The sequence below is a fragment of the Engraulis encrasicolus genome, chromosome 7, assembly GCF_034702125.1.
Source record: "Engraulis encrasicolus isolate BLACKSEA-1 chromosome 7, IST_EnEncr_1.0, whole genome shotgun sequence".
Taxonomy (NCBI): domain Eukaryota; kingdom Metazoa; phylum Chordata; class Actinopteri; order Clupeiformes; family Engraulidae; genus Engraulis; species Engraulis encrasicolus.
The window spans coordinates 25,328,383-25,347,433 of record NC_085863.1 but is presented as its reverse complement, the minus strand read 5'-3'; the positions used below and the strand labels follow the sequence as shown (position 1 = coordinate 25,347,433).

The 19,051-nt window shown below is 43.7% G+C and overlaps 2 protein-coding genes across 4 annotated transcripts; both read left to right on the top strand.

Annotated features, from left to right (window-relative positions):
* Positions 1 to 2,316: 2,316 nt before the first annotated feature.
* On the top strand, positions 2,317 to 3,818 carry tmem223 (transmembrane protein 223). The gene is made up of 2 exons (XM_063202436.1): positions 2,317 to 3,025; positions 3,115 to 3,818. The coding sequence occupies exons 1-2, from the start codon at positions 2,434 to 2,436 to the stop codon at positions 3,411 to 3,413; spliced, it is 891 nt and encodes a 296-aa protein (XP_063058506.1). The 5' UTR covers positions 2,317 to 2,433; the 3' UTR covers positions 3,414 to 3,818.
* A 4,048-nt stretch (positions 3,819 to 7,866) lies between these two features.
* On the top strand, positions 7,867 to 14,705 carry fosl1b (FOS like 1, AP-1 transcription factor subunit b). Of its 3 annotated transcripts, none has more exons than XM_063202434.1 (5): positions 7,867 to 7,940; positions 8,752 to 8,890; positions 9,161 to 9,391; positions 10,239 to 10,346; positions 12,410 to 14,705. In XM_063202434.1, the coding sequence occupies exons 3-5, from the start codon at positions 9,176 to 9,178 to the stop codon at positions 12,617 to 12,619; spliced, it is 534 nt and encodes a 177-aa protein (XP_063058504.1). In that variant the 5' UTR covers positions 7,867 to 7,940; positions 8,752 to 8,890; positions 9,161 to 9,175; the 3' UTR covers positions 12,620 to 14,705. The 3 variants fall into 3 exon arrangements, with proteins under 3 accessions (XP_063058504.1, XP_063058502.1, XP_063058503.1); XM_063202432.1 differs by having other exon boundaries at positions 9,158 to 9,391; XM_063202433.1 differs by lacking the exon at positions 7,867 to 7,940 and having other exon boundaries at positions 8,678 to 8,890; positions 9,158 to 9,391.
* The last annotated feature ends 4,346 nt before the right edge of the window (positions 14,706 to 19,051 follow it).

Genomic DNA, 19,051 nt, shown 5'->3' with positions numbered 1-19,051 from the left:
ATGATGGTGATGATAATGACCTTGATTAACATAATTAAAAAGGTCTAACGATATACATTGATGCTGATAGAACTTCAGTGATACTGGTAAAGTATTGTACAAATGTACAAATGCATAATCTAATAATTTAATCTTGGCTATACATCATTTAAGTCAGGGATGGACAACTTTCATTACAAGGAGGGCCACATTTTTATGTATATGATACCAGTGTAATATGTAGGCCTACCAACCCTAACCCTAACCCTGTAGTAAAATTGGTACACTGTGTAACACTGTATTACATGGTGGTTAAATATTGTTACACTGGTTATTACACTGTACCTAATGTGGTAGATCCACTGTAATAGTGAACCATAAAAGGTAACACTTTGTTTTACTGGGTCACTGTTACATTAGGTTGCAATAACCAACCACATGCTCCCAGACTTCTCTGTGTGTTTCAGCGCCACCAGGGGGCTCCAGAGCTACACACACACACAGAGGTCTGGTAGGCCCGTGCAGTAATTTCCCCTTCCAAGTCAGGAACTCTGTGTGCCACATATTTCATGTCAGTCTCTTCACTGAAGACCCACTGCATTTGCGTCTGACTGCATCTGGCCACAAACAAAACAAAGTTACTCCAGTAGAGGTCAGCAGTGTTCCAAATGACGCATGTGGGGATAAAAGCATCATCAGCACCATGCATCTTGCAGGTATGCCCAGGAAAGCCAGATCAAAGAAAGCTCCCGCACACTGATCACATTTGCATGGTTTAATGCAACGTTTCGGTCTACTGACCTTCTTCAAGCAATTCAAACCTGCAAATGCCCAGGAAAGCCGACAGGGGGAGATAAAGGGGTCAGATGTCCCAGGCCCAGGTAGAGTAGGGGCCCAAAATTAGGCCCTCATTACATTGTAGGTATGGGATCGGGAGCCCTTTCAAATTTCTTTGTCCCGGTCCTGGGAAAAGCTGTCAGCGGCCCTGGGTATGCCCAGCCTGCAAAGTCCAGCTACCATGGTGGTAGTCAAGTCTGAATGAAGTCCAAGTCCAAAGAAGTCAGGGTCTGAGACAAGTCAGAGGGCAAAAAGGTTTGAGTCTGAGACAAGATCCGAGTCCAAAAAACATTTGGGTTTAAATCAAGACCAAGGTGCTTTGTCATTATGTCCGACCGTTATGTCTGGACTTGAGTACTATAGTCCTGAAAGTTAGTTTGCACCCTGGCCCGAAAGTAAGGCAACAGAGATAAAGACCCACAAATCATGTGAATGCTTCGTAAAATGTGGAAGAAACGTCAAGTGGCATGGCAAGAGCAAGAAATGTTAATGGAAAAGTTAGGCCAGCTGACCTGCTCAGACACCTGCGCTGCTGAGGATTAGGAAATGAAATTGGGATAGAGGATAGCGATACATTGTGAAATGGACACACTGTCACACACACACACACACACACACACACACACACACACACGCACGCACGCACGCACGCACGCACACACGCACGCACGCACGCACGCGCGCGCGTACGCACACACACACACACACACACACACACACACACACACACTGCTGTGGGGATCATTGCTGGACAGACTCCATTCCTTTGTTTTCGCCTCTGCCCCTTCATGCCCCAAACTATAGCCTAGGCCTACTATTATAGGCTATTGGCAGAGGCAAGACAAGAGGCACCCAACAACGGTGAGTGGTAGAAGAAAAAACTTTTTTTTTTAATTCATTAAAAAATATATTCTCAAGATGTATTTAATTGTGAGATGTGCAGTGCAGAAATAGGGAAAATAATAGAGCAGTTAGTTTTCTTAGCAGAAATTTGGCTTTTGAACCATGAATTCATAGGCTGAGGCAAATGAACAGAATAGTATGGCCTAAACTATAAACTGATCATATTCTATCTGATCTATATTACCGATCAGATCTATAGCCTACAGCAGTGATTCCCAACCTTTTTTGTGTAATGTACCCCCTAAGCCTTTTCGTTGTGCCATGAGTACCCCCTAACTCATGTTTTACATCACTTTTTCTATTGCAGTGTGACTATGCTCCATGCATTTGTTAAAATTATATTTTTCCAACCCCCTGCAGTGTGCACGCGTACCCCTAGTGGTACACGTACCCCTGGTTGGGAAACACTGGCCTACAGCACATCGACATTTTTTCAACATTGTGTTGTCTTTTTTAATGTATTGCTCGGAACATGAGACGAGTGAAAGGGGTGGCTATTTTTTCTTGTAGTCAGATGAATCGTCATAGCTATTTTAAAAACGCAAATATTGGCAGTGGCACGCGCTATTTTGACCTTATCGCCTTCCGTAGTGCTTGCACATCATGGCGGCTTACTGAAGGAATCTGTCAAACGAAGTAAAAAAGGACTGTATCAATCAATTATTTTAACAAAGTTGTTTTGCTGTTACTATTTCCACAAGCAAGGGTATCAAAATGACGTTATTGTGTTTAGTGTCTGGTGGTGGCTTTTCAGGTCGATCATGTTTTCTCACTAAGCGAATCTTGAACGTTGCACAACTGAGGACTATCAGGTCAGTCTCCAAGAACCACATGCAAGAACGCTCTCACTGGATAAACTTTTCGACTTGCATACCACAGACATCGCTGTCATGTCAGCCTTATCCTAGATGTTTTGGGGGTCGATTGATTACATTGCGAAGCGCGTGTCAGTTGCATACCAGACTCTTATGGACCTCTTCGAGAAAGGGACAGTGGGTGGACTCTGTCAGCAATATCCCACGAAAGGGACTTTCCACCTTTTCCACAAACACAGCTGTTACCAAAGACGTTGTTTTGTTCGAGCATGATCGAACCAGGTTTTTCAGGCTTTTGACACTGTTTTGTGCTGGCCAATTTCTGTTTTGGACATACCTGGCCCACTTTGCCTTCACTGGGCTGCGAGACACGCACGGTGGCAGCAACGAGTCAAAGAAGGTCAGATCTGAGCTAGGCTGGTTCAGTTTCGATATGAATTTAGGCTCAAATTCATGGAGGATTGGATTTACTGTGGGATGTCTAACAATAGGTGAGTCATAGACACTCTTCTAATGTCCTTTCTGTTGGTAATGTAATCTTGCTATGCGAAACTAACAATGTTTGTTCTCTTTCGAGCAGGTGGTGCAATGCTAGGAATCGGCATGCTGTTCTGCCGTCGGTCGGTCAGCCAGGTGATTCTGCACAAAGGCGGTGGCATGGTGACGGTGTCCACGCAGTCGCCCCTTGGAGCTAGCAAGGCGAGAAGCATGACCATGCCTCTGTCCCAAGTGGCCTGCCACGCGCACAGGCACGAGTCCCCCTCTTTCATTCCGCTCAAGATCAAAGATCATAAATTCTACTACCTGCTGGACAAAGAGGGGAAGATAAATAATGTGAAGCTCTTTGACATCACCGTGGGAGCATATAGACCGTTTTAAGACCTAAATTGCTATCACATTGCTGTTTATGTGTTGTTGGACTTCTGACCACAAAAGGGACCTACCTACATATATCTTAGGCGCCCTACGAAGTGTTTGACTTTCTGTACTTCAAAGCCAATAATGCAAGAGCGCATTTGACTAATATGGAGAGGCTCGTGGCCATTTTAGAATTTACATCTTCAGTTCCCACCATCCCTACCAAATGTGTTGACTTGCACTGATTACCTGGAAAAGGTTTGAAAAGTGTTTGGTTTGATGTTGCTGCAGTATAGGCTACACATGATGCACGCCTGTTTATCTCAAGTTAACAATCTCCTTCTCGGTCACCTTTGTTTTTGTACAATTTAAGACATTTTCATATCAATCATTTTCTTTCTAAGAATTAAACATACTGGAGTGAAATTAGGTTTATAATCTTATCATTCTGAAGGGCTTGCCTCTGGTCAAAATACAGTCTTGTACCCTATATTGGGAGGCATGTTCACAACATATGCCACTGAGTACATTGGGGCAGTGGTTCGCAAAACGTGGTCCATGAGAGAGCTCAAGTGACCTGCAAGGTGATTTCTACAAATGTAGTCAGCATTTTCAAGACAAACTAGTATTTGTAACATTGTTACAAGAGTTCACATATCTCATTTTGTTCTTTGACTATAAAAAGACAGGACTGTAATATATATATATCTGTATATATATATATTACTTATATATATTATAAGTAATCTGGGTGTATATGAATTAGAAGCGCTTATATCTTGACAAAGCCTGTGCAGCAGACAGGTAGTCCCTGAAAAAGTTTTTGGGACAGTGGCCCTTGGTCTGAAATAGTTTAAGAACCGAACTTAATAAGGGTGAGGGTGATGACAAGGATTAGGGCATGTTTGACCCCTCAACAGCACTCATGTCAATTCATATTCTGTTCCTGGCCCTAGTGCCAGTGCAGGTTCTGTATTCTGGTAGCCTCATAAAGCCTGCCATTCCACCAGTGGAAATTGTAATAGTGTTTGAAAAGGCTACTATAGTGCTACACTACTAGAACATTACACAGATTTAGTAATAAATTATGACTTGATCATTACTATGTCATAACTGAATTTAATGTGGGGAACGTAGAATGTACTAACATACCGTAGGTAGTAAACTGACAATCACTGTTACACATCTTCAAACTAAATCAGTCTTAATACTGCAATTTAGTAATAATAAGAACCTGTTAGTGAGATGTTGTACGCACCACTAATACACATGTGTGATTAAGTTCAGGGGTAAAGTAACGCAACGAAATAACAGGTTAGGGTGAATTTGAATGGGGGTGGGGATGTCCCCCCTTTTTAATGTCAAGAGCTGAAATATAATCAAAATGAATCTGTTACCCCCTGAAGATATTTCACTAGTAAGTTGTATATCTCCTCATCCATTGACAGTTCCTCTCTTAAAGCTACTGTAAGGACAAGAAGGGTGGTGATTTGAAACATCAACAGGAAATGTTTTTGTTTTCATCGGGGTAAAATCAGCCCCACCTACTACACTGTATGCTATTCCATTGACATGATTGACTGTGTATTAGTAGAGCACTTTTATTAATCTGGAAAGAAATGAATATGTATAGTAGTGTATATAAATACACAAAAACATAATACACATTATTGCACACCATCTTAAATATATGGCACACAGTTGCATACAATCAGCCATTAGGCAGATCACACACACACCCCCAACGAGTAGGAGGCTTGCTCATGAGTTATGAGGTCACCGTTGTTATGCTGTAGTAGAGGAGTAGAGATGATTATTGATCCCCTTGGACAGCCACAGCTGTTTGCACACTGGTGCAGTAGATCTTTTACTGAAATCAAACATATCAGCAGGCGTACAGAAACACTTATTCAGCCAGCAATGGAAACAAAATAATGTGCTGGCGGTAAGACTGTGTAAAAGGATGGACTTTTACCATAGACACAGACGGTGCACTGCAGTGTGAAGTGCAACGTTTTAAGTTTCCAGGATCACGTTTCATATTACATCACTGTTGGAGGTTATACAATATTCGTTATTCACCACCTTTACAACTGACAAATCGTACCACTCATCAGTTTATTTTCCCCTAATCTAGCACATGTCCTCTGCTTTCCCTCTGTGTGCCCTGCTCTGACTCGCTCCCTCTCTGACTCACTCTGGCTCTTGATTTTAGCTGGATGGGCCGTTTGGTTATGGTGCTGATGGCTATTCAAGCTGCTCTTGGGGCTCAGTTCAGGGGGTGAGCTACTTGTTTTGTTGGGAGTGAATCACGCGACCGTTTGGAAGAGTTCCGTTAAATAATAGGGAGGCAGGCCTCCCAAGGTCTGTGCACTTGATGGGGCCCAGTAAAAGTGAAGCATGACACAGTCACACACACACACACACACACACACACACACACACACACACACACACACACACACACACACACACACACACACACACACACACACACACACACACACACAGAGGCTGGCAGGTGACGCACTCCTGGCGTAGCCGGTGCTGATGCAGGGCTTCAGCTCAGTCGCGTGTGTGAAATAAATCCTCTCAAGACGGAGCAACCAGGAGGAGCAACCTGTCCTGGGGCCCATATTACAAAGCTTGTTCAGTAGTAAACCAAGTCAAGTTAAGATGTAAATCATTTAATAGAAGAGCATGGAGTTCTTATTTTCTTAAGGCTCTTCTATTAGGTGATTTACCACTTAACTTAACCTGGTTTACTCCTGTAGTACCGTATAGGCCCCTGCTGTCTACATGGCCTACCCATCAAGCTGAGCTACAAACTGGATCAGGCAGGGTTAGGTTTTAGGGAAGGATGTTGTTTTTAGTTGGTAGCTGTAGAGCAGGGATTGGGAACCTTTTTTCATTCGAGGGGCCACTTAAAGTATGATTAAGTCCCCCAAGGCCCGTACTATGAACACAAACCAGGATGTCTCCCTGCACTTCAGGCCTATATTGAAGGGGACCACCTTTACAACAACAGCCCACACATTAACTCCCCTGAAAAAAACATCTTCTGCCTATGTAATTTCTAAGATGGCTTTACAAAGCATGTAATATTTCATGTAAAACTGTAGTGTATAACATTCAAATTATATCGGGGGCCGCATAAGAAGGCCTCATAGGCTGCAAACGGCCGCTGTCGTGTCAATTTGGCCTGTCTTCAAGATGAGCTACACATCTGCAACTGGATCAAGGGCTAGATATTGGGTTAGGGTAGTGTTTCTCAACGGGGGCGGTACAGCCCCCCAGGGGGCGTTTGGGGGCACTAGGGGGGTGTTCAGAAGGATACAGCTGTGAGGTGGCGGTGCTTAGTTGCCATTAGGGGGCATTAGTCCATTTATTTTTTTAATACTAAGGGGGCATTGTTAGGCTTATGATGAGGTCAAGGGGGCGTTTGGAGGCTTTTGATGAGACCAAGGGGTCGTTTGTACACAAAAGGTTGAGGGTTAGGGCATTCTGACGAAGCAGCCCATTACAGCAAAACACTAGTGTCGTGTCGATAGGAACTTCCTGTCGAGCTGAGCTACCAAGCCATTTCAATGCACTACACATCCCTAGGGGTTAGGGTTTTGGTTAGAGTTATGAATACTACTGGTAACTCATCTTGACAAAGCAGGCCCATCTCTACAGAACACCAGTAGCTAGGCATGGAACTGCCTCCACACCACACCACAGGGCTGCCGTTCAGGGGTGTAAAGTCTGACTGAATTACCAGGGCCCATGTATACAGGGGGCCCACACACAGTCCAATTTAGGTATACTTTATATGGCTGGAGGGGGGGGGGTGTCATTGGGGCCCACATGGTGCTGCCACGCCCCTGCCACACCACACCACACCACCAGCCGCCCAGGCAGGCAGGCAGAGCAGTGCAGTGCAGGAGGGGTGATGCGCTCGTCTCGCCTCGTCCTCACTGTGCTTGTGGCGGTTGAGAAGTGGCCCTGCCTGTGTCCTGTGAGTAACTGTGTCAGGAATTCCAGGCCATAATCACAAACAGCTGCCACCACTACCATTTCCCGCCAAGCCAGACAGGGAAAAAGATTTAGAGAGAGATGAGTGTTTTTGCTATTAGTTGTATTTTTGTGCATTTGTTACTACTATTGGCAATCCCTGTTTGAAAGTGTAATGTTACATTGTGCTGGTAAATATTGGTTCGTTGATGTATTAGCCTACATAAGCTGTGTCTCTCTTGCTGGCTATTTGTATGACTGCTAAATCAATTACACAACTAGGCCTACCACACATTTAGTCCCTTTTTACTTCAAAAGAAGAAGTGAAAATTAAAACACGTGTTTTGCTGTGGGTTGACACAAGCCAACCGCAGCAGAGCTGTTTGGTTTGCCAGTGGGTGAAAGAGTAACGGAACTGAAGTTCTGAAATTCTTTCCTTTGGAGTCATGGACTCTCAGCACCTCACACGGGGAGACATAACTGAGTGTGTGAATGGAGCCCAAGCCAGCCAGGGGAATTTGGTGAATGAAGATCCCTCTCTCCAGTTTGGATGTGAGTTGAATAAGTGTTGGTGGGTGGAACAACCATTAGGACTATACGTTCTGTCACTCAAGAATGTGACAGTTTCAAACATTTTCTCTGATTAAATTACTGCTTTGAATATTTATTCTTTATTTATTGGGGATATTTTAAAGCAGTGAATACATAGGCTACATTATTTTACTTGACCTTAGATAATATAACCTTGTTGTACCTAAACTTAATGAAACCCCCCAACTTAAAAGTTTGTCATAAGCATTTCATCTGAACATCTTGTAATTTCAAACAACTCAAATGACACTCGGGGAAATTTTGTCGACATGTGTTGTGCAGCCGACCCAGCGTCTCTCCATGTTGATTGTATCCCATTATAGAGTGGGCGGGGATTGACTACTTCAGGGTATAGCCGCCTGCAGTGCGCTCAAACGCATGCTGGATTTGTGCGCTGCAAAGCTACGCTCTAACGGCTGGTGACGAGGGCGTTTTCTTTTTATCTGTATAATTTAATACAGCCATTGGAAGAGCTGCGTGGTTTTTACATTTATTTTTCAAACAAGTGAGCTATCCGGGTCGGAGGCACATCTTCAAAGTGATGGTTTTGTGAACAGCAACTTGAGACATGCCTGGACTGAGGTAACAGTATTCATGCCATCAACTGTGCGCATGTGTTGTTGACTAATGTGATTGCATAATTACTGAAAGCTTTGTAGAGTGTTTTAAATGCTGATTTGACAAGTGTTTCGGCCGGACTGCCTACTATTGTATAGAGGGTCTCGTAGACGTTTAAGCATGTAATTAACTCTTAATATTTCCTTGGGAACAGTGGGAATTTTCAGACCCCGTATGGGAGCGGAGAAAGTGGCCCCTACATCACTGGCCTAAATCAGGCTTGCACCGGAATTCTGCAAACGTCTTCGGGACATACCCAAACTGGAACTGCGCAGACGCAACAGGTGGCGCAGGTAGGAAAGCCCCGTCATAAATTTTAAAAATAATTATGCCATTACGGTCGGTAGCCAAAACAACATGTAGCGCAGAAGGTACTTTTACGCACGTTACGCACAAAGACACTGTAGACATTTGACAGCAAAATAACAGTGCATCATGTAATGTTGACATTACTGAATAATACTTAACTTCACTGTATCTTTATCTTTGTTTTTAATCTCTCATTAACAATGTGAACCCATCTGTCCTCTTCCTGTCTGTTGGTTCCTCTTCTGCCTCAGAAGGCTCCAGGCCAAGGCATGTCAAGTCCCGGTCTGGATGTGATCACGTCCAGTCAGGAGCTCCGCTGGCTACTCCAGTCCTCCGTATGGACTCAACCCGAATCCTCGTGGCAAACCCTGGCCTCGTGTGTGCCTCTCGAGGAGTCCATCACACGCCTAGCACCGGCGCCGGTTCCGGGCTGTTGCCACACGCGCTTGCAGCACAATGGGGCCACGGACAGAACCAAGACAAAGGTGACAGGCCGTCTGGATGACAACAAAGTTGGTGGTGTGTGTGTGTGTGGGCGTTGGTGTTGTGCTGTGGGTTTTGTTTGTGAAAATACAAAGCTGTGGTGGGGCAAAGAGAAGGTACAGAGGCGCAGCGCGCTGACTCACGGTGTTCGGTAATGTGATTCACACCTGAGTCATACTGCGGATCGGGCTGTGAGTCACAGCGCCAGAATTTGAGCGGGAATAGCATAAGGGAGAAGGAAGAAGAGATGCTAGCGTGGGCGTATGAATGCGGCCGTGGGTGGTTTTTAAACAGAGGCAGCAGAGGCGGAGAGAGGGATGTTGGTGGTTCGTGAACATTGTGAAAGTTGGAAGTCCAAATAAGTTTGTTCTTGAATTTGTGCCCCTATACTTCCACTAGATGTCGCTGCTGCTGTTCACCTGCTGCAAGCCTATTTACTACAAGAGACATTATCCAAGCTTTTTACATATTCAGTATTGTGTAATAGGCCATAATTTCAGGGTGAACACCGCAACAGTTTTCTCTGAATAAGCTAAACACTCAAAATGTGTTGCTCTAGTAGGCTATTATAGGCTATTGAAGCTTGGCATTGAAGCTATGAAGCTATGAATATTGGCAAACACCTGTTATAGTGGTTTGGTAGAACAGAATAAAAATTGTTACAACCTAACATGCAAAACCCTCTCTCATATTACGTATGTGGATTGGTACCTATATTGGTACCTATGCCTGTTGGCCGTTGATTCACCTACTGTTGCATCATGCTTAGTCTCTCTCTCTCTCTCTCTCTCTCTCTCTCTCTCTCTCTCTCTCTCTCTCTCTCTCTCTCTCTCTCTCTCTCTCTCTCAGCTGTCTGAGGGGGAGTGTGAGCGGAGGAGGCTACGTAGGGAGCGCAACCGCATGGCTGCTGCCAAGTGCCGAAATCGCAGGCGCGTGCTCACAGACACACTGCAGAATGTGAGTACAACACACAGACACACATACCAAGACACACACACACACACCAAGGCAAACCCAGATATTTGCTCTCTCTCTCTCTCTCACACACACACACACACACACAGACACACATTTCTGGTCTATACACAAATACTGTACACACACACAAACCTATGTTAGTGGACATGAGCGCACACAGATATGCACCCACAGCCTCACACAAACACATGCATGCATCCACACACCCACACAAATGCACGCAATCACCGACCCACCCACACACAGATGCACAGACACACCCACCCACACACAGATGCACAGACACACCCACAAACCCACACACCCACACACACACACACACACACACACACACGCACACACACACACACAAACCTATGTTAGTTGATCTAGCGTGACTCATATCTCAGGGCCCCTCAGGTTCAGCTGCAGGGAGATGGAGCCTGTTGTTTGTGTTATGTCTTTGTTGTTTTATTGTTTCTTAACTGTGTCACCTGCACCCTTCCCTTGCCTGCTTGCTTATATCAGGGGGCAGTCCAGAAATAGTCTCTTCACCGGGTAGTTCAACCATGATCAATTGGTGACTAAAAGGGGTGGTATATCAATAGGTAAGCTTGTAGAATGAGACATAGTTTAACCTTGAGACAGGAAGGGTTTATAGGCGTCTTTGAAAGGCCTCTGCCTTGAAATGCCTTTGTGATGGAGGTACAACATGGTTGTGTTTCTCGAAAGCGTAGTTGCTAGCTGTTAGCAACTTGAGTAGAGAAATGCACCCAGACCACTTATTCCAATGACCAATGCATAGTGTTTGTCATTGGTGCTGGAAAGCGACTGGTTGGAGAATACACAGTTAGATCAGTGATTGCGATGACAGACCTGTAGTGATTTTTCATTGCCACAGGAGAGCATCCAGCTACTGCAGAGAGCGCCACATTTGATAAGTGATTCCGATGAGCAGTGTCTATAGTTCATTTCTCATTGGTGCAGGAGAGGGACCAGCTGGGCAGTGCCCAATCAGATCGGAGATTCTGATGACCAGTGCCTAGTGTTTATTTTGTCATTGGTGCAGGGGACTGACCACCTAGACAACACTAGTCAGCTCAGTCAGTACGTGTACATGGGTTTCCTGTTTGTAAACAATCCCTGGCTGCGCACCCCTGACTGCAAACTCTTCAACATCTTATTGTTGGAAACTGCTGTCACTCAAAAATGCACTCACCCTTCTTGGCTGCTTAGCATCTTGCTCCTCCTCAAAGCGTGAATGTTTGCGAATGGGAAACTTGTATTTACATGCACAGCTTTGTCAAGCTACTGGCAGTAATTGAGCTCACATCAGAACTGGAGTTTTAGAGAAATCCAAGTATACATGGACATTAAGAAATCAAATTATTGAATACGGTATGTTGCAGCAACAATTTGGTTGAGGTCGTTACCACGGCAAACTACGATTGTAGCAAGATTTCTCACATAGGCGATAGTAAATTACCTCTATTGCTAACTAGTAGCAGCCCCAATTGCAAGCCGCAAAGTTGATTTATGATAAAAAAGTCTTTGGTCTATCGATATTTGGATATTTGGAATTTGGGTCCAGAAAGGGGAGGGGCTGGCAAATAGTCCAACTAAGGTGTACATGCCAGCATAGCTCGACTAAGAAGAGAATGGCAGAGTGATGAAATGGAGAATGCCCAATCAGATTAGTGATTATAGTGACCATGTTAATTTCTCATTGGTGTAGGACAGTGACCTGTTCAATAGTGTTTATTTCTCATTGGTGCAGGAGGGCCCTACCATGGCCTAACGGGAGGGCACTAGGTTACTACGCCGGTGACCTTGGGTCACTTGCCGATCCTTCACCGTCTCTCTCCCCACTCATTTCTTGTCCCTCTGTCACTGTCCTGTCATAAATAAAGCACAAAAGTAACAAAAAAAAGATCCTCATTGGTGCAAGAGAGTGACGAACTGGAGAGTGCCCAATCAGATTGGTGACAAACTATGACCATGTTCATTTCTCATTGGTGTAGGACAGTGACCTGTTTAATAGTGTTGATTTCTCATTGGTGCAGGAGAGTGACGAGCTGGAGGGTGTCCAATCGCGGCTGCAGGATGAGATCGCCCAGCTGGAGCGTCAGAAGGAGAAGCTGGAGCTGGTGCTGGAGGCTCACCGGCCCATCTGCAAGATACCCCACCATAGCGACGGTCACTATGGTGATGATGCTACTGCTGATGCTGCTGATGATGATGCTGATGTTGACGATGACACTGACTGTCTGTAATGACTTGAGTCTGCGGGTACAGACCGGGTTGCTTAGACATCTTACTGTATTATTATGGTGAGCGTCGTGACCCTCCTCCGATTGGTGTCACGTCACTTGTCACGGGCATATTAGACTTATTACAATATTCTCCCTCCCTCCGCCTTCTCTGTGTGATGGTTTAGGCAGAAATCAGTGATGCAAGAAAGAAGGCTTTGCTATTATATGGTGATAGTTCTCAATATCACCTTTTCTTTTGATTTTCATAACTGTTATGCAGTGATGGGCAATCTGGTTTCACATAAAAAACTACAATACATGTATGTTTCACACAGTATTCTGCCTTACTGCTCATGCAGAGCCTCTGTTATAGTCTTATTGACACCAAAAGGGTAATGACCATGTCCGACTTAAGAGACTTAAGGTAATACTCTACAATATTGTTATGATGTAAACCTTTTCAGCAACTAGTGGATGGTGATCGCTGGCAACCCCATCTGCATGAAAGGGTTAATTAATTAAAGGAACCAAGTTGTTAACAACTGGACTATTTATCTGAAAAGCTCTAAAACAATTGAGCTCATTTGACAACCATGTCATTGATGAATGACAGTTTTCACAGATACAGATGAGAATTATTCAAAGCCAGGAAGTGGGGCAGTTGTGGCCTAATGGTTGGAGTATTGGACTGATTATTACAGGGTCGCTGGTTCGATTTCTGTTGAATGCAGGGGAGTGAAAAACCAGTACCCTGGTCTATGGCCGAGGTGCCCTTGAGAAATGCGCCAAATGTTGCTACAGGTGGAGTGCTCTTGTTTCTAATTTACTGTAAGTCGATTTGGATAAGTCAGGAAATAGCCCCAAATGAATATAGCCGTCTCTTCTTGCCGATAGGTCAGAGTGAGGACCTATTCACTTTCTGCCAAAAAAAACCCCAATTACATCATGTAGTATATGACAATGTAATACACAAGAACACCTTTATGGCATTACTAATTGTTTTAAGTAACAAATGAAGACTTGGTCATTACCATTTCGGTGACAATACTATCACGTTATAACAGAGGCTCTGCACTAAAAGTCAATATGATGTAAATGACACCATGTACATAGTAGCCCAAAATAGAACCAGATGTTTTGTGGTATGGGCTATTGGATTGTGACTATGTGAATATGTGCTTTTGGATTGTAGCTTTGCCAACATTGCCTATTTCTGCAGTTGTGTTTCATGACACCGCGCGCCTGCTGCTTACTTGGCCCTGTGTCCCTCTAGTGTAGTGCTTTTGCTTCATCCTGTAGTATGGGTGTTGAGAAGGAGAGTGGAGTTGCTCCCGTGCGTTCTGGGGCACCAAGCTTTGGCTCTGATAACTACCCCTGTTTGGTACTGCAGAAGGTCTGAATTCAAGTGTTGTGGGTGGGGTGGGAGGCCACCACTCCCCTTTGCTACAATTGAGCTTCATTGAACAGCAGGCTGTGATGTGTTTCTTTTTTTTTGTTTTTTAGACTTTATTAGTGACAGGGTAGTTTGAGAGAGAGACAGGAAACGTTTTGGGAGAGAGAAACAGGAAAGGGTCGGCAAAAGAACCCGGAATCGAACCCGGGTCGGCCGCATAGTTGACAAGTGCCCTACCGTTAAGCCAGGGTAGGGCCCTGTCATGTTTCTGTTAGTGTTTGAGGAAACTGTAGGTTCAGATATGTTTAGTCTAGGTTTCGATAGAGCCAAGTCTAGAGATAAACTCTACACAAAGTTGTAGTTACGCAGTTGTAGAGGCTGTGTGTGGACTTGTGCATAGGGATGGTGAAAGATGGCATTTGTGTGTACTCTCCTCATGACGGGATGGAATCTGTAGGTTGAGAGATGTTTCAAGGAATGGGGGTCAATAGCCTTGTATGTATGTAACCACATCGCAAATGAGTGATCTAATGAAGTTAGAAAACAGGCAAAGGCCCTCTGTTTTGAAGTCTCCATGTATGTCAGTTGCAGATAAGTTAAAAATAAGACATGATAATGACAATGGTGTGTTCAATGGTTTTCCCTGCAATGTTATGCACGGACTGACATGCAATGTTTGGTAAGATACAGAAAGCTTTGAAGCTTCCGTGTGTAAGGTCCTGTGTTGACTTGTTGTGTCTTCAGCGCCAGTGACTCAAACTCGAGTCATCCGCATGCAGTGAAAACAGATCCATTCAGCAAGTGATCCATGCCAGATGAAAGCTCGAGTATTATGGTATGGCGTTACGGTAATGCATGACACAGAGACACTCTTGTTATGGTCTTACTTTGCTAGATTTATAGTTTTATACATTTTATTTCCGTTAACTTGGTACGAGTACCAGACTCTGTTCTCCTTGCCAGGGGCTGCATATGAAGTATGGAAGTGGTTGGGATACATTTCAGGCCTAGTCATCATACTTACTGTAACCGTGTCCTTTGTTGGTTACACATGAACTCTAGTAACCTCTTCCATATATGGAACACGCCCAGGTCTCGTGAATGACCTTCTTTTGTGTTAATTGGTTGTGTCAAGACAGTGAATGGTAACCACTGTTATTTCACTATAACTTGCCCAAACTTGTGTGACTGGTCTTTTGCACTATAGATAAAAGTGATGGTACAATGCAGTCTTTTCAAGCAGTGCTGCTGGATGGCCTCTTGTGGTTTGGGCTCTGTTGTTCACACAGGCATTATCCAAGCTGTTTTCAGCAGGGAGAACTTAACTAGTGAGTGAGCTGGTTGGCTGGGAGCATCCAATCAGAACGCTTTAAACTTGTTTTGCGATTGTCTGGATGATACCATTGCTCAGAAAAAAATCCCCTATTTACTGTGTATGTGTCATCACGTATGATGGGGTCTCCGATTTCAGTCCCCATTGACTTTGTGACCTAGTGTCTTCTTTTATTTCACAATATTACATATCAAAGTTAGAGGTCCTCTGAAGCTCTATCCAGTTACTAGTGTGTGCAGTGTGGTGCATTACAGATTTTATGCTTTCACAAATATAGACCTACTCTACTGTTAATTGTACTCTCCACTGCATTTGTTGGGAGAATATTTCAGATGGCATTATGACGAAAGTTATGACAATGGTCATGACACTGGAACTTTGTCCACTGAGAAAGCACTGCAGGACGGTGTTTTGAAATGGTCTCGTTCCCCATCTGTGATATCGCTACTTGGGATACTCTATAATATTATTCAGTGCCGATAATATGTTGATTGTATCAAACAGACTGTTACTCACTGCACACTATATCCAAGCTACCGGGTTAGCTTATAGTGCAGACGTGTCGTTACATACCGGTCGATTTTTTTTATGTTTAAGGAAAAAGCTAGTTTCATATGTTTGTATGACAATTTATACTGTACTCTCCACGGCAGACAGCTGGATTATCTGCATGAGAATCAATAAACACTTGGAAGTAAACGGTGGAGTGCTGTTGTCATTTTTTCTGACTTCTGATGTATTGTATCTAGTATATCACACATTCACAACAATGCATGTCAGACACAATATGTATGCTATACATGTTCTTCAGTATACATTTGTGAGTGTGTGAGCAACTACGAGATGTTTTCTAACTTTGGCATTACATTTAAATCTTTTGTTTAACCTTTGCGATATGGGTTAGGTCAAGTATTACAGTATGTCATCATTGTTTTACTAAATTTTAAGATAAACATTAGCCACTGCCGTTCCCTTGGGTCTATTGTCTGACTGCATGCTAGTAAAAACAGGAGTGAATGAGTGATGAATGGACATGCTGTCTCTACAAACACCCAAAACAAACATAGGTCATGCAGTCCGAGTTGCCAGGTGTGTCCGATGATTGCCAGGTCAGAAAATGCTTCAAAACCACCTAGCACTGAAGGCACTTGATCTCATCCAATTTGAACTAAATTCTGATTTGTGAGTGGAAAAAAACTCCAACACCAACAACTGATTATTATGCCCATTAAAGTACAGAAAACCCTGCCTGAGGTGTTTTGTTTTACTTGCAGATCGTCATTCCAAACAGCCCTATAAAGCTGGATACCACCCAATCTGGCAACCCGACCTACAGTCACACCCTTAACCACCATGTTTGGTGAGATTGGAAAGCCTTTTGTTGTCACTATAGGCCTACATTTACAATAAAATTAGTTCCTTCTCCATTGCAGGCAAATACATAACACATACAGTATTAGAATATAATGGGATAAATATCAATGAAAGATGAAACAAAGGTATAAAACAGGGTTGAATGAGCAACTCTGGGGTGCTGTTGACATGGGTAAATAGCGGATGAAGGAAAAGTTTTTTAGTTGTGTAGTGTGTGTGTGTGTGTGTGTGTGTGTGTGTGTGTGTGTGTGTGTGTGTGTGTGTGTGTGTGTGTGTGTGTGTGTGTGTGTGTGTGTGTGTGTGTGTGTGTGTGTTTGTTATTGTGCTTTAATTGCATACACATTGCATGCATGGAGAGTAATAAAGATGATTGTGCATACATATAATACAGTGCCCTCCATAATTATTGGCACCCCTGGTTGAGATGTGTTAAAAGCCTTAAAATAAATTCAGTGTTTATTGCAGAAGAATACTGTCACACTGAAAATTGTAGGAAAATGTAGCCTTCAACTCAAATGAATTGTAGGAAAATTAAAAAAATCCCTGACTAAAAAACAATTCTTTTTCATTAAATCACCTGTTCCACAATTATTGGCACCCTTAACAATTCCCAGGAAATAAATATAATTGAAGCATTTCTGTCATTTCTACAGTAGTTTACAAAGTTTACCAGAGTATGTAGGAACATTTAATTAGTAATTCATCACTTCCTGTTTCCCTGGGGTATAACTATGACGTGACACCGCGGCCATTTCTCTTATCCACTCTTAAACATGGGAAAGACAAAGGAACACAGCATACAAGTGAGGCAGATGTGCGTCGACCTTCACAGGTCAGGCAGAGGCTACAAGAAGATTGCCACTCAACTGCAGCTGCCCATATCTACTGTGAGAGGAATAATTAAGAAGTTCAAAACAACTGGAACAGTGGTAAACAAGCCTGGACGAGGACCCAAGTTTATTTTGCCACCACGCACAGTGAGGAGGATGGTAAGAGAAATCAAAATATCTCCAAAGCTCACTGTTACAGAATTACAACAAATGGTAGCATCCTGGGGTCACAAAGTCTCCAAATCAACCATCAGGCGCTGTCTACACGCCAACAAGCTGTTTGGGAGGCATGCACGGAGAAAACCTTTCCTCACCCACAATCATGAACGCAAACGTCTGGAGTTCGCCCAGCGGTATTGGGGCTTCAACTGGGACCGTGTGCTTTGGTCAGATGAGACCAAGATTGAGCTTTTTGGCAACAAACACTCTAAGTGGGTCTGGCGTGCCACGAAAGATGCGCATGCTGAAAAGCACCTCATACCCACTGTGAAGTATGGGGGTGGGTCAGTGATGCTGTGGGGCTGTTTCGCTTCCAAAGGCCCTGGGAAGCTTGTTAGGGTGCATGGCATCATGAATGCTTTGAAATACCAGGACATTTTAAATCAAAATCTGTTGCCCTCTGCCAAAAAGCTGAAGATGGGTCGTCACTGGGTCTTTCAGCAAGACAATGACCCTAAACATATGGCCAAATCTACACAGAAATGGTTAACCAGACACAAAATCAAGCTCCTCCCATGGCCATCTCAGTCCCCAGACCTCAACCCCATTGAGAACCTGTGGGGTGAGCTGAAGAGGAGAGTACAGAGGAGAGGACCCAGGTCTCTGGATGATTTAGAGAGATTCTGCAAAGAGGAATGGCTGAAGATCCCTCTTTCTGTCTTTTCCCATCTTGTGAAACATTATAGGAGAAGATTAGGTGCTGTTTTGTTGGCAAAAGGGGGTTGTACAAAATATTAACAACAGGGGTGCTAATAATTGTGACACACATTATTTGATGTCAAATAATTATTTCTTTATGTGGGATTTTTTCCCCACTGAATAAATGCACTTGTATTGAAGGTTGGATTTTTCTCTTTTTTTCCATTAAGGTCCCATATTATTTAGAGAAAAATAATAATAATTGGAAGCTAAAAAACACATCTCAACCAGGGGTGCCAATAATAATGGAGGGCACTGTATGTGCAAGGTTATTACAAGTAGTCGATATTGCAAGTTTTTAAGTTACATTTTGTTTAGGATGAGAAGTAGTGAGCAAGCCAAGTAACTTTGTGGTAGGGTAGGGGCCTTTGTATAGATAGGGCCTACAAGAGACATTAACTTTACTCTCCAGGACGATAGATGGCAGTGTTGAGTTTATAATTTCGTCCATTCAATATTAGAGCTCGTACTGACCGCTGTCCGAGGTTGCTAAGTGTCCAAAAATACCAGCGTTTGTGTCATAGAAGGGTGCGGTGGTTAATTAGCCTTAGATGTGCAATAAGTAGCTAGAGTCGGTAGTTTTCTCAGTGAGGGGTAGATGCAAC